This window comes from Agelaius tricolor, unplaced genomic scaffold (assembly GCF_023055355.1).
Source record: "Agelaius tricolor isolate 1412-34295 unplaced genomic scaffold, bAgeTri1.0.p SCAF_38, whole genome shotgun sequence".
Lineage (NCBI taxonomy): Eukaryota > Metazoa > Chordata > Aves > Passeriformes > Icteridae > Agelaius > Agelaius tricolor.
In genome coordinates this window covers 4,408,034-4,421,848 of record NW_027269298.1, presented here as the reverse complement: position 1 = coordinate 4,421,848, position 13,815 = coordinate 4,408,034, and the positions used below count along the sequence as shown (strand labels likewise).

Sequence of the window (13,815 nt, the reverse complement as noted above, 5' to 3'; positions counted from 1 at the left end):
TCACCATGTCTGGCTGGCAGCTGGGCACACCTGGCTCACCTGAGTGCTGGAAATAACCAGCACAGCCCTTGGCAGTGCTCACTCAGCTGAGCATCAAGGGCTTAAGCACAAAGAATGGCAGATGCTAACTTGGCTTCACAGGTTTCCAGCATAGCCCTGGTTTGCTCAGATTGTCTCGTTCTGCACTCTGGGATTTCCTGGTCTCCTAGGAAAGCACCCAGGACCAGTCACTCCAAGGATCTTGGCCTGCCAGACTGATTCCAAAATGTCTTGGTTTATGATCCGATCCTGTGCAAATTAAATACATGTTCATAAGCCCTGCTTAACCTGCATGGAGTTTAACCAGATGTAAAAACTGAACGAGAGATGTGAATTTCAACTTTGTGCATGAAAAGGAAAAATGGATGGGATGACTCAACATGAAGTAAATCCCTAGAACTGCCATCCAGCCCAGTGTGATGTACAGCTGCTCCTCAGTCTAGGTAAGGGGAAATGAAAGAATTGCTCCAGGCTAGGAAGAAGAACCACAGCCCAGGGATGAGAATGGCTCCAGGGCTGGCTATGGGAGAGGAGGCAGGGAAATATTAGAATGTAAAGAGTTAAGCTATGGTAAAACATACTTTTGCTACACTAAAGAAGACTGGTTGATAATTACTGTAGTTTTAGGGCTATTTGAATCAGTGCAGCTGCAACCTCTTCAGTAGTAACCCCTGAAACAAGACAAACTGGGTTTATTGTACTGAACAAGTCTTAAAGCTCCTCCCTGATTGTTAGTAATTGGCAGCAATGGACTTAACAGCCTCTTGACTACCCTTTTTACACTCTACCTGACTGTGCAGCTAACAATTTAAATCACAGATGCCGATCCTTCTTTGTGGCAGCTGCTTGTTAACTACACGTTCCTCTTTTTCTGCCACTGGCTGCTTCCATAACCCTGCAACACCAGGGTTAGATTGGAGAATCACATTTCATCAATATTTAAAATGGAATTAAACCTTGAAGTTTGATTAATGCTACCAGATAGTGAGTTGTAATTACTATTTTGCAAATTACAATTGTTTGAATATGTTAATATGATTGTCTAAGCACATCTTCACCTTCAGAAGTAATTTTCCTTTTAAAAAAGATTTGAAAAAAATACAAACTCTTTAATCAGTGCTAAATTATCACCCTGTGCACAATTAGGTAGAATGGGGTTCTTCGTGTGGTGTGCTGAATTTTGTGTCAGTGTATTTATCTTTAAAAGTTTATCCATTTTTTTAGATTTTCCTTAGTAGAATAAACAGTGATGGAACAGACTTTGCTGAAAGAGGACTAACCATGCTGGTGTTTGAAGGTAAAGGGGAAAAGCTTTGTCTGAGCATTTCACTGCAATCTGGTGTATCCCTGTGCAGTTAGTAAATGTTACCCATTTTATTTCTTCCAAAGTCAGTGAATTATCATTATTATAATGACATATTACTGGAATCTTGAAACTGAAACAGCAAAAGATTGTAATGGATGAGCTCTTGAATTATTTCCTTGTGTCTCAATCAAAAATGAGATCAGTTTCTAGCACCCACTAAATATATCTTGAATATTGTGGGTGAGCTCCTCAGCCAGCCCACGCTGGGACAGCTCTCTGTCATTTTGGTGATTAATTCAGGCTGTTTTCATCGAGCAGGCAGAGGCACAGGGAGCCAGCCCTGGCAGCCACCTGCACCACTGGTGCCCAGAAACAGCATCAGCCCACAAAAGGTGATTAAGCAGGGGGGAAGTGTCCTGATCTCACTGTCCCCACACCCAACAGCTCACTCTGGGGAGCCTCTTTAGGTAAACAAGACCCAGCTAAAGCTGAGGCTGTAATGGGTTCCTCTAAGCAGCCCATTTCAAAATTTTATCTTCTCACCAAATACTGCCTGGCAAGTTTCTGCCTTGTTTTGGGGGGCTTGAGGGGAAGTTCCAAATGCTGGCAAAGTCCAAACAGGTGTCACAGCCACTGTTAGGTGTGTTCCACAGTGAGCTCAAAGCTCAGCCCATGTAAATCAGTGGATTTCTGCTCTCTGCAAAATGAAACCACTTGCCTCCTTTCCAACGTTCAGGCTAAAAGTAGTGGCAGAAGAGATTTCCCCAAATACCACACTCCAGATTTATCTCTCAGCTGGGATTAGAAACAGCTGAAAATTCAGGGTGGCCTTGCTTCAGGGTGCTTCCAAGGGATGACATGAGAACACACTGTAATTTAGGTGCGTTTAATCTTGCTATATTAAATGCATATTGCAAAGTTTAGAATTATTTGCTTTTAACTATCATGTTTCTGGGTTGCTTATGGAAACCTCAGCTGTGAGAGGCTTCTGAGGACTCTGTATGCTTAGGTGCCTGCCATGGCACAGAGCTGAGACTGACAGCACTGGCAGAATTGTCATGGAGGCTTCTCTTAACTATTGCTTTCCCAGGAAACCACCTAGAAGTTTGCTAAAATTAGAATCCCCAGTGGTTTGAACAGGGGAAAAACGACATTGTTCACCTTAAAAACCTTGTCTGACTGCGTTAGGTCTTGGCAGTGTATGTGCTCCTGATGTCTCAGAGGCTGTGCACTCTGAAACTCAGATCTGTGGCTCCCTCCCCTGCCCAAGGGCAGGTTGGGACCTGATGTGAGTGGGGGTCACCCCTGTGTGAGCTCTGAGAGCCCAGGAGGGGAGGCAGAGAGTGAGATGAGAGTGGGGTCACCCCTGTGTGAGCTCTGTGAGAGCCCAGGAGCGGAGCTGGTGTCCCTGGGATGTGCCACCAGCGGGACAGGGAGCACTGGGAGCCCTGGCACTGCTGAGCCCAGCCCTGCCCAGAGCTGCCCACGGTCTGAGGGGTGTGTTTGGATGGTCTGTGTTTACAGCACACCATCCTCCAGCAGCAGCTGAGCTTCCTCCCTGCTTTGCAGAGGGCTAAGCACACGCAGCCCATTGTAAACAACAATATCACGGAATTCTTTCACATCCCTGACTCCTCCCAGCACCCGCAGAGCAGTTCATCATGTTCTTCCACTGCACAATCACTGTGAGCTGTGATAGCATCTCAGCCATGGGCTCTGCCTGGCACAGCCCTCCCATTTCCACTGCCCCCTCGGGGTCCCTAGCACCCCTTTCCTTACTGCACCTGACCCCACCAACATCAAGGCTGGCAAGAAAATGGAAAATATGTTTTCAATTAACCTTTGCTTCCACCCACAAATTCTCACCCTTCCATTCTCTTTTAATTACTGTCATTCCAAAATGGCCCCCAAATGAACTTTCCATCTCTTGTAAAAGTTGTTTTCACATGAGCTGTATATTGAATGTAAGTGCCTATAAGGTTGTGTGTAACCTATTTAATGGATTCACAATAGGATGGTTAGCACCCAAACAAAGGTGTTATTCTTGGCATGCCACTCTTTGGAACTGAAACTTCCACAATTTTCAAAAAGATAAGGCCAGGAAACCAGAAGGAACAATATATCCGCAAAAGCTATAGCTACTGAAATTACTGTAGTAACTTCCACCATGATGCAAATGTTAATATTATCTCTACTGGCTAGAACCTGGAATATAAATTATGTTGGTTCATAATCTATTTTGCTGAATGAAGGATGTTTCAGATTAAAACGTGTAAGCCAAATTTAATCTAAGAATGTGCTTGGTTGCTCAGATGAGAAGGCTCCAAGTGTCTCTGTCTGTCACCTGAGCAGATTTTGACACTGTGAAAGACATATATAGTAATTTTGCAATGGCATCCAAATGTGCTTGATCTTCACACATTTCTATATAAAAAGATACAAAAAGAGCATATGATAGGCAGGAAAATTGGCCTAACATTTTAAAAAGTGTTTAGGGTAGAGTAAGCTAAAAAAAAGGGTAAGAAAACCCCCTCAACTTCTCATAGGAGTCTGGGAGTGTCATTTGAAATGAAGTGGATTCGATTCCTCTCTGCCATCTTCACTGCCCAGCCATTTGCCTTGCCCACTCAGCAGTCCCACTGTGACACTTGCCAGGGTTGTGCCTCTCCTCCTGCTGAGATCTGGCTCCTCAATTAATTTATTTGTTAAGCACTGGGGATTATTTAGATCCAGAGCTCTGACATTGGAACAAAAGCTATCTAACTAACAAAGTAGGAAGAGGTAGATAAGTGACACTTTGAAGATCCAGATCAAAGAGTTATAATACAATTTCTGAACTGCTTCTGGATGTAATATTTTCCAAAGCTTTTGGGTACCACAGAGTCTGGAAAGCAAGTACCAAAAATCTGGAATTGTATAAATGTGGCTAAAAACCTATGTCCTGGAACTAGATCCAAGGGAAAAAAGGTATGCGGGAGATGGAGGAGACAAGACCAGAAGGTGAATTTGAGGGTGAATTTGTAGGTAGCTCTGTAGAGCCTTGTGGGCAAAGAGAAAAAGCTGAATGCCATGGCAGAGAGAAAAAATATTTTTTTGCAGTGGTATTTTGGAGGAATATGAATCAAAGAGGCCAGAAGGAGGAACTAGCAGTAAAAAGGACAAACACTGCAGCTGTTGCAAGAAAAGCAAAGGGCTACTCACATTCGTATGCTCTGCTTGTGTAAAGGGAGAGCAGCATTGGCTCTCTGCTTTACAACCCTGCTTTCAGAAATAAGTTTGTCAGCCAAAGTAAAGAGAAAAAGATCAATGGATTGCAATAAACGGCATTTAACATAAAAATGAGTAAAATTTACAATCCAGTTAACTTGTTAAATGTTACAAAATCAGCAAACAATAGACACAATTTGTTTTGTTCAGAGCCCAGAGGTAGAGACCAAATCCTCTAAATTAATTTCTGCAAAAGCTGGGGTTTTTTTCCAAACAGGTCTGGATCCTATTCGTTGTAGAATATACTGATTACCAACTATTTTTAAGAGCTTTACACAAACATTATTTCTTTTGTTGTGTGAAATGCAGAATCAGCCATCTGGCAAATGCCCCAGAGCTAAAATCTTTTACATGACATATAATTCAAAATGATTAAATATACAACAGAAAATAGCTATAGCATTGCACTTAAAATAGCATGAACTTTTACTGCCGATCAAAACTGATTTCTTTAGCCTAACAAGTATCCAAAGAACAATTATTTGAAGAGCTTTTAAGAGTTTCAATATGTAGGAACTAAAACCTCATCTAAATTCAGTATCTTAAGTCAAATAAAAAAGAAACAAATGTACAAAAGATTAAATGGTCTTGCCTTATAAGTAGACATTTAAATCTATGGGAAGCTAAATTCATTCGAGCAAAAATACTATATTCCCTCTGTATGTGTATTGCTGGGGCTTTCCTCTCCCTGCACAGGGCATCTGCCAAAACAACTCTACATTCTTAGGCAATGACTGGGGGACTAGCCTGGGATCAGGCTGTTCATCCCCTCCCTCCATCATCAGAATGGGCAATTTCAAAGAAGAACAGGGAATAAAGCTCTGTGCATGATCCCTCAGTGCAGTCAATCTTTTTTCCTGCACTGCAGTTGACTCGAAGTTAAATTTGCTGTCTTTTTTTCCAGAAATACTCCAGGCCTGAAAAATTGCCAGGTCCTCATCCCACACCCAATTCTCCAGTAGTTTCTGAGAAAGAGCACGCAAACATCTGCATGTATTTGGGGTACATGAGGGTAGGTATAGAAATATTACCCTGAGCGATTATTGAGTGGTTATGGCTGTTTCTCAACTGCATTTTTCAGACAAGTCAAAGTCTACGTTTCCCAAAAAGCACTTGGTGCAAGTCAGATCTGAGTTGTGAGGCAAAAAAAGTCCAAATGTAGAGATTTCTCTCATGGATTTGTGTATTTGGATAAACCTGAAATGGTTGAACACATCATTGCCGACTGTCCAAAAGATTTGTGCCTCTCAAATCTTTCAGATCAAGCATGAGTTCTCCATCCCAAGGTAACAACATAAGGAAACTGTAAGTCTGTGATTAATAAGGCTTAGAATTCAAATGGCTTTGTCCCCTTGCCTGGGGAGTTGGGCCAGCCTCACAACCTCAGACGTTCTAACCCCAGACTTCTCTAAACTACACGAAAATAATGTTCTTGAATCTTGACCTTTTCAGCTCATAATGATTCCTGGAGCAGCAGGATTTTTCCTGCTGCTTTTCACGAGACTTTCAGGCTTGTAGAAATGCTGATTGCTGGCTGGCTTGGGACTGCAGCAACACCAAACCCCCTCCTAATAAGACACTTGTCCTGGTCTTCTAGGCCTAATCCTGCTCTTAATTCAGTTCCCTGCCTGAGCTCTGAGTGAAAAGGCAGATTTTGTGTCTTTCTGCTCTTGATTTATAGGAAGAGGTACAAATATATTTCAGGTAATACTGACTGCACTACAGGAAGCTCCCCTATGCACCATACTAATTAAACCTCAAGAAGAAATATGAAAATAGTAGAATAAATATTCTTATATTAGAATGAAGAAAAGCATATTTTATATTATTTAACCCATCCCTGTGAAAACCACAGGAGAAACAAGGCAATTTTCATCAGAAATATCTTTGCTTTTCATCAAGACAGGTGACCTAGGCAATCTGCTGAGATCTTTTCCATCTCAGTATAAAAAAATTCCTTTTTTTGTTGGTATTTTCCGATATTTAGAGGGCCTAAAATCTGACTGTCACAGCTCTTCTTGTACCTCTCTGCTTTGCATTAAAAATAATGTCTTGTAGTTTCTACTTTTCACTGAAAAACTGGGAAATCTTCCGATCTTTCTATTGACTAAACTCTGTTACAAAGTGCCAGGAGTCCTATTTCTGGGGGAAAAAAAACCAAGAGGAATACTCCTGGTGAAACAGGAGCCTGGTCCCTGTATCTATTAAAAATAAACAAGGTATCTTCTTACAAATGAGCCTTCCCATTCTTATTTATGCGCTCAATTTCACGTACTTCGCAATATTGGCAAAAAGAAAAGCTTGAAGAACACATGGAGAACCAAGAGAAATTTGAGCATCCCCAAGGAAACAGAGGTTTAGGGACGGAGTAATAACTGCGAGGCTGTAATGAGAATTTGGAAAAGTTTGCTAGATAAAAACTATAACAAAGCTGTTGCTGTCATTTCATTCCCCGGGCCTGCTGATGTTTTCAGGAGGGGCCTTTGCTGCTCCAGCAGCGAGAGCTCTGCGAGCAAATGAGGATCAGACCTTGGAGCTGGGGAAAGCAGGGCTGGCCAGGCTCCTCAGGAGCCTCCTGGGGCTCCCCATCCTCTCATCTCCATGGAGCAGAGCTGCCAGTGAGCTCAGGAGTTTCCAGAGGAATGCTCTGCCCTGCTCTGGAGCTGTGCCTGGCTGTGCCAGGCTGGGCCAAGGCCGTGCCAGGCTCAGGAGTTTCCAGAGGAATGCTCTGCCCTGCTCTGGAGCTGTACCTGGCTGTGCCAGGCTGTGCAAAGGCTGTGCCAGGCTCAGGAGTTTCCAGAGGAATGCTCTGCCCTGCTCTGGAGCTGTACCTGGCTGTGCCAGGCTGTGCAAAGGCTGTGCCAGGCTCAGGAGTTTCCAGAGGAATGCTCTGCCCTGCTCTGGAGCTGTACCTGGCTGTGCCAGGCTGGGCCAAGGCCGTGCCAGGCTCAGGGATCCCTCAAACAGCCCAGGAACAATCAGCAATCGCTTCAGAATAGGGCCGGGGTGAAAGGTGAGCACTGGAGTATTCTGAAGCCTGCTGCCAGGGCTGAGGCAGATAGTGTCATTTTGGTAAACCTGTCAAGCTGTTGTAAGAACTTCCTGAATGCTTCCTACCATCTGCTTTTGATGCTTTCAAGACTTGGCTGGAAGCCTGGAGGTTTTCCTGCTCTTTCCTGCCCAACCTATAATGGAGTAATTCTGGATCTGTTCCCTGTCATCTCAGCCTCTTCCTCAGTTTCTTCTGCTTACAGCTGGGTTTTTTTTTTTTAATTTTTTTCATTTCTCTTTGCTTCAGTGGCCTTGTGCCCTGAATCATCTCTCCTGGGGCGGCAGGAGTTCCTCTGATGTTGAACAAGTGCCGGGCTTTTCAATTGTGTTCATGTTCTTGAGAGGAAGGGTCTGGCCTACATGACACATTCCTTCTTCACCCTCACATCAACAACTTGAACTTTGTGTGCAGGCCTGGCTGGAAGGGCCACACCAAGCCCATCTCCAGCGCTCTGGCAGGCCGCACGCTGCGCTGCTGGGCCAGTATTGATTGGTATAATTTGTAGGGCTTGAGATAAATGTCATAAAGGACAATGAGTTCAAAGAACAGATTAAAAAACAATAAATTGAATTCCAAGGCGTTCCCTCCTGTACTAATCTGTGTAGGTTCCTGTGTTTTTGGAAAGCATGTTGCTTATCTTCCTCATCAGTAGGCCCACTGCATTCCAGTATTTTGGATCAATGCCATTTGTAATAATCTAGATCAGTTTTTATTCAACGTTTATAAAACAGGCCATGTATCACAGGGTATATTTTATAGCAGATGGTATCTCCAATTCATTTAACCCCTCCCCACTTCCCTCCTCCAATATCACAGTGCACACTCACAAAAGCTCTTGAAAGTACAGCGGAGCAGAATTTTTTTACAACAAATAGTAAATTTGCTGAAAAATGGAGTTTCCAAGCAACAAAACTGTTAAACTGTAGCACACTGAAAATGAAATGTTCTGGTTTTTAGAAAAAAAAAAAAAAGAGGTTTTGCAATTTGGACATTTGAGGAAAAAAAAAAGAAAAAGCGTGGTGGGTGGCTGTTTTCAGAAATCAGTTTCATTTTAAAACCCTCTGCACTGAAAAGGTGATAAAAACAAAGATTAAATAGCCAGAACACAAGGCAGGGTTTTTTTCAGGTCAGATTACATTTTTTTAGTTATCCCAGTGTCAACTGTTTGAGGATCTTCTGTGGCTTTTAATTTGAAAAGTTTCTCTTTTGGCTTGGTAAGAACTCATTTTCCCCAAGGTTTATTAATTTGAGGACCTATCTGTGTATTTGCCAGACTCTACTCCAAACACAGCTCTCCAAGGCGAAGGCTTCCTTTCAGGAAGGTAAGACCCAGACTTGTTTTAATAAACTGGACTATTCCAGCATGTAGAGATGAGCACATGCTTAGCACTTTGCTGCTTGACAACATGGAGCTTTTCAGCTTTCAGGATCAGTGATGTGCCCCTCACAACCACTCCCTTGCTTGAGATCATAACAGGAGAGACTGAAGATTTTTCTGAGATTAACATACCAAATGGTAATAAAACATATTTATTCATATATGCTTGGGAATACTTCATTGTAATTTTGCAAAATATGATTTGTACAGCTCTGGGGATACATAAATCACTGATAAAATAAATAAGTTAAAGATATTTTAGCTCAGTGATAATAGAACCAAGTCATGGAGTTGTTTATATTTTGGCTTTAATCAGGCAGCCTAGAAGATATAATAAACCCTTCTTAGTTTACCTGGCAGAAGAAGTTAAATCATACCTGCATTTCTCAGAAACTTGCGTTTGTAGTCAACAACTATTCTGGTTTTGGGGTTATAGAATCCATCACCACAGTCATAACAGCCTTTTGGGATTATTTTGGGAGGATCCAGATTTGTAAGCTGAGCAATGCCTGAAGGGGAAAAACATGGTTTGATTTTTTTTTTTTTTAATTTATGCCTTTGATCAAGATAACTAATATACATCTCCATAGTGTTTGCTATAAAAATAACAGAGTTACCTCACAATAAATTTTGTAAAACATTTCATCAATTTTGCAGATGGGGAAAATGAAAATGGAAAAATGCACACGCAAAGATTGTGTGATAAAAAACAATCACTTTGATTTCCTCATTCACAGCCCTGTGATTCAGCCCACCAAGTTAACATTACAAGTCCAACCCTAAAATCCAAAATGGGGCCAGGAGAGAATCGCTGGCTTCACAGAACTCTATGTCATCACTAAAATATTCTATGTATTGTGTGTATTAAATTACAGACTTTACTCACTTTTTTCCTTTATAAACCCACCTTTTGACTAAAAAAAATAACATTATAAAAGTCTTTAGCAAAATCATAGACTGAACACAAACATCTGTTTTGGTGTCTTCTAAAAAGCTACGAGGGGCAGATGCTTGAAACTTCATTTGGTGCCCTGGATGCAAACTAATTGCTTTTGCTGGACTTCTCTGTATCAAAAGCACCCTGCTGAGGCAGTGAGGGTGAATGGTATGAAGGGGTTAATCAGGATGTCAAAAGCTGCAGATGATAAAGGCCTGTCTTGCCCCAGGAGAGCGCGGTGGGTGCAGAGCTGCACCCCAGGCTGTGCTGGTGGAAGGTGCTGTCCACATTCTCCTGGCAGCATCTCAGGCTTGGATGAAATTAGCCAGAGCATTTCTGCTCCATGTTACTCATGTAGCTGAATTAATCTTTCTTAAGCAAAGTTGTTAGTTTAATTCCTTCCAGACTCTCAGGATCGCAAATGCAATTTAGTACCTGGTGGTTTAAAACCAGAGCTGATTTCTGTATAGAATCTTCTGTCGTAGCCGTCGCAGTAAAGCCATTTTTCCACCTCGAATTCGAGACCATCTGTAAAAGTGTATTTCCCCTGCAAAACACGTTTGAGCGCAGAGTTAATAAACATGATGGATGGACGGAACCAAGGCCAGGTCGCATCGGCAGAGCCGCAGCAGGGCCAGCGCGGCTCCGCTCGCCTTTTGTCGGGAATCCCGTCTGCGGTGCCAGCAGCCTCTCCCCACCCACCCCGAGGGGTCAAACGCGGCCTTGGCTCGGAAATCCGCGGGTTTCACCCCCGGCCTGTGCCAGCGGAGGCCCCTCGGGGTGCAGGCCCCCGGCCGTACCTGCGTGGGCAGCCCGCGGTCCCAGAGCGCCCGGTACGCGCCGCCTGTGGGGCGCCGCAGCTCGCCCTGCCCGTGGCACATCCCGTCCCACAGCGAGCCCCGGTACTCGGTGCCCATCGGCAGCGTGTAGTAGCCGAATCCTTCCATCCTGGAAGAGATGGCGAGGGTGGACGCTGGCAATTCCAGGCGCCCGGGTCCCAGCAGCCCCCTGCGATCCTCCCTTGTCCCCATGGCCCATCTGCAATGCCCGCGACGCCCCTGCCTCCCTGTCGGACCCCCGATCCCACGTGTTCCCTGCGAACCCCGCTGTGCCCTCCATCTTCCCGTGCCCCCCCCCCCCCGCCCCCTTCCCGGATCCCCGCAGCCCCTGTGCCCCTTCCCGGTCCCCCGGTCCCCCCGGTGTCCCCCGTTGTGCCCAGCCCCACCTGCCGCGCATGACTCCCCCCAGGTACCGATGCCCCACCAGCTCCATGGCGGCCCCGACGGCGCGTCCCGGTCACCATGGCAACGGCCCCGGCCCGCCCCCGGCCCTGCCCTGGCCCCGCCTCCGCGGCCGCGCGTGCGCGGTGCGGGGCGGGTGCTGAGGGCGCTCAAGGAGAGCCGCCATGCCCGGGGTGCTGCGGGTGCCCCCGCTCGAGGAGCTCGATGTGCAGGAGGTGAGTGCGTGAGGGCCGGCGGGACCTTCCCCGCTCTGCCCTGCCTTCCCCGCCCGCCCTCACAGCAGCTGTCCTCCGCCGCAGGTGGCGGTGAGCTCGGCCGTGCTGAAGGCCGCGGCGCACCACTACGGCTCGCAGTGCGACCGGCCCAACAAGGAGTTCATGCTGTGCCGCTGGGAGGAGAAGGACCCGCGCAAGTGCCTGAGGGAGGGCCGGCAGGTGAACCAGTGCGCCATCGACTTCTTCAGGTGAGCGGCCCCCGGCCGGGAGGCGCCGCCGCAGCCCCACGGGCCTGGAGGTGACGGAGCTGCGGGGCCGTGCCCGGCAGTGTCATTCGAGCGCTGGCGGTCACTCGTTCCAGCGGAGCGCCCCTGCTGTGGGGACAGGCTGGGAGAGCTCTTCGGCCTGGGGAAGAGAAGGCTCCGGCCTTATCTCAGTGCAACTTTCAGTACGAGCAGAGGCTGCAAGGGAGATGGAGAGGGACTTGTGACAATGTCACAGAACAAGGGGGGATGGCTTCACACTGACAGAGGGCAGGTTTAGATCAGGTGTTAGGAAGGAATCTTGCCCTGTGAGGGTGGTGAGGCCCTGGTACTTGTTGCCCAGAGAAGCTGTGGCTGCCCCATCCCTGGAAGTGTCCAAGGCCAGGTTGGATGGGGTTTGGAGCAGCCTGGCACAGTGGAAGGTGTCCCCTGCCCACGGAAGAGAGTGGAATGAGATGAACTTTAGGGTTCCTGCCAACCCAAACTATTTTGTAATTCCATTATTCTAATTAAAAATGCTGCTGCCATCACTGCCTTCAAAACTTTTCTACCTTCTTCTTCAATTTTAACTTCTGGGAATAGAGGCCATGTGTTTTGTCTTGCTTATTTCTACATGGATTAATCCTGTTACTTGAAGACCTTGTGCCTTTGCTCCAGAGCAAGCGGCCTGGGTTTTTATTGGGAACTCAGGGCAGTGGTGTGAGGCTGCTGCACCTTGCAGCTGTGTGATGAACTCCAGGAAACCAACCTGAGCATTGCATTGTCTGTCCTCCCTGTCCCACAGGTGAAGCACCTGCCTCTCCTGACCAAACATGTAACTCCAGGGCACATGCCAGTAAAGGACCTAATTTAATTACCTCCACCTCCAGTGCAGCAGCTGAAACCTCTGCTCTAAGCATGGCTTTTTGAGTTTTAGACACAAAATTATTTGGAAGCATTCAAGCACCATGTAACGTAACTAAATTATTTGGCAAAACAAAGATGTCCCCTTGTGGTGTTCACCATATCCCGTGGAGGAGCTGTGAACATCCACCCACAAAAATCTCCTCCACATACCAGTGAAGTCATTGCTGTCATTAATTGTAGCTGCAGCGATGGAAATTTCACAGGTACCTGTACCAGATACTGATTTGAGCGAAGGTTTAGCTGTTCCTGAGAACTGAAAGCTGCAGAACCCACTTGACCCTGAGCTGAGGCTGGGATGAGAGGAGCCCGAGTGGGGGTGCTGAGGGGTGTGTGTGTGGTGTCCCCAGGAGCATCCGGACGCACTGCGCCGAGCCCTTCACGGCCTACTGGACGTGCATCGACTACAGCAGCCAGCAGGAGCTGCGCCGCTGCCGCAAGCAGCAGGCAGCCTTCGACTCCTGCGTGCTGGACAAGCTGGGCTGGGTCAGGCCCGACCTGGGAGACCTCTCCAAGGTAACTCCTTACCCCGCGGGGCACACAGGCAGATCCTGCTCTCCTCCCTTTGTGAGTGTTTTGTCCAGAGCAGGTCTCCAGCATCTCTTGGCCCGATGGTGTTTTGTGAGCTCGGTGCTGGAATTTGTGGGATAGTAGAAGTCAAGACTGGCAGCGTTTTTCATAGTTGCTTTCCAGAAGATTTGTGCTTTTCTTAGTGAAATTCTTGCTTTTTGCTTTTCCTGTTAGAGGCTTTTCCTTTAGGAATGAAGCTCATGCTCACGTGGAGCTGTTCTGTAGTTGTGATGAAACACCCCTCCCTTCCCTTTTCTTAGAAGTATTGAGGAGCTCTCATCAGCTGAACAATGTGTCCTTGCTATTGTTTGGTTCTTCTTGGTAGTTCTTCCTTGAAGTTCTGACTCAACCTGGCTATTAAATGCTGTGAGCAGCTGTATCACTTCTTTGCATTTCTTTCCAGGTTACGAAGGTGAAGACAGACCGTCCTCTGCCTGAGAATGCCTATCACTCTAGGCCCAGACCACAGCCAAACCCACCCATAGAAGGGGAACTGAAGCCCTCTCCCTTTGGCAGCAGGCTCTTTTTCTGGTCCTGGTGAAGTGGGCAGGCTGTGACTCAAGTGCAGAGATGTGGCACTTGCACATGTAAATTGTGTGGTGTGCGCTGGGTATTACTAATAATTAAAGAGCCCAAAACCATTA

At 46.3% G+C, this 13,815-nt stretch overlaps 2 protein-coding genes across 3 annotated transcripts in view; one reads left to right on the top strand and one right to left on the bottom strand.

Moving 5' to 3' along the window:
- The window catches only part of MORN5 (MORN repeat containing 5), a 14,832-nt gene extending 3,505 nt beyond the window's left edge, over nt 1-11,327 (bottom strand). The window contains exons 1-4 of one of the 2 annotated variants that reach the window (XM_071454293.1): nt 11,205-11,327; nt 10,780-10,927; nt 10,415-10,526; nt 9,420-9,551 (exon numbers count right to left, since the gene is read on the bottom strand). In XM_071454293.1, coding sequence (XP_071310394.1) covers nt 9,420-9,551; nt 10,415-10,526; nt 10,780-10,927; nt 11,205-11,251 — 439 coding nt within the window. In that variant the 5' untranslated portion in view covers nt 11,252-11,327. The remainder of the gene's footprint in view (nt 1-9,419; nt 9,552-10,414; nt 10,527-10,779; nt 10,928-11,204) is intronic. The other variant, XM_071454294.1, reaches the window with a different exon arrangement.
- Nucleotides 11,284-13,815, top strand: NDUFA8 (NADH:ubiquinone oxidoreductase subunit A8). Its single transcript, XM_071454295.1, has 4 exons — nt 11,284-11,435; nt 11,520-11,683; nt 12,952-13,117; nt 13,575-13,815. The coding sequence occupies exons 1-4, from the start codon at nt 11,385-11,387 to the stop codon at nt 13,710-13,712; spliced, it is 519 nt and encodes a 172-aa protein (XP_071310396.1). The 5' UTR covers nt 11,284-11,384; the 3' UTR covers nt 13,713-13,815.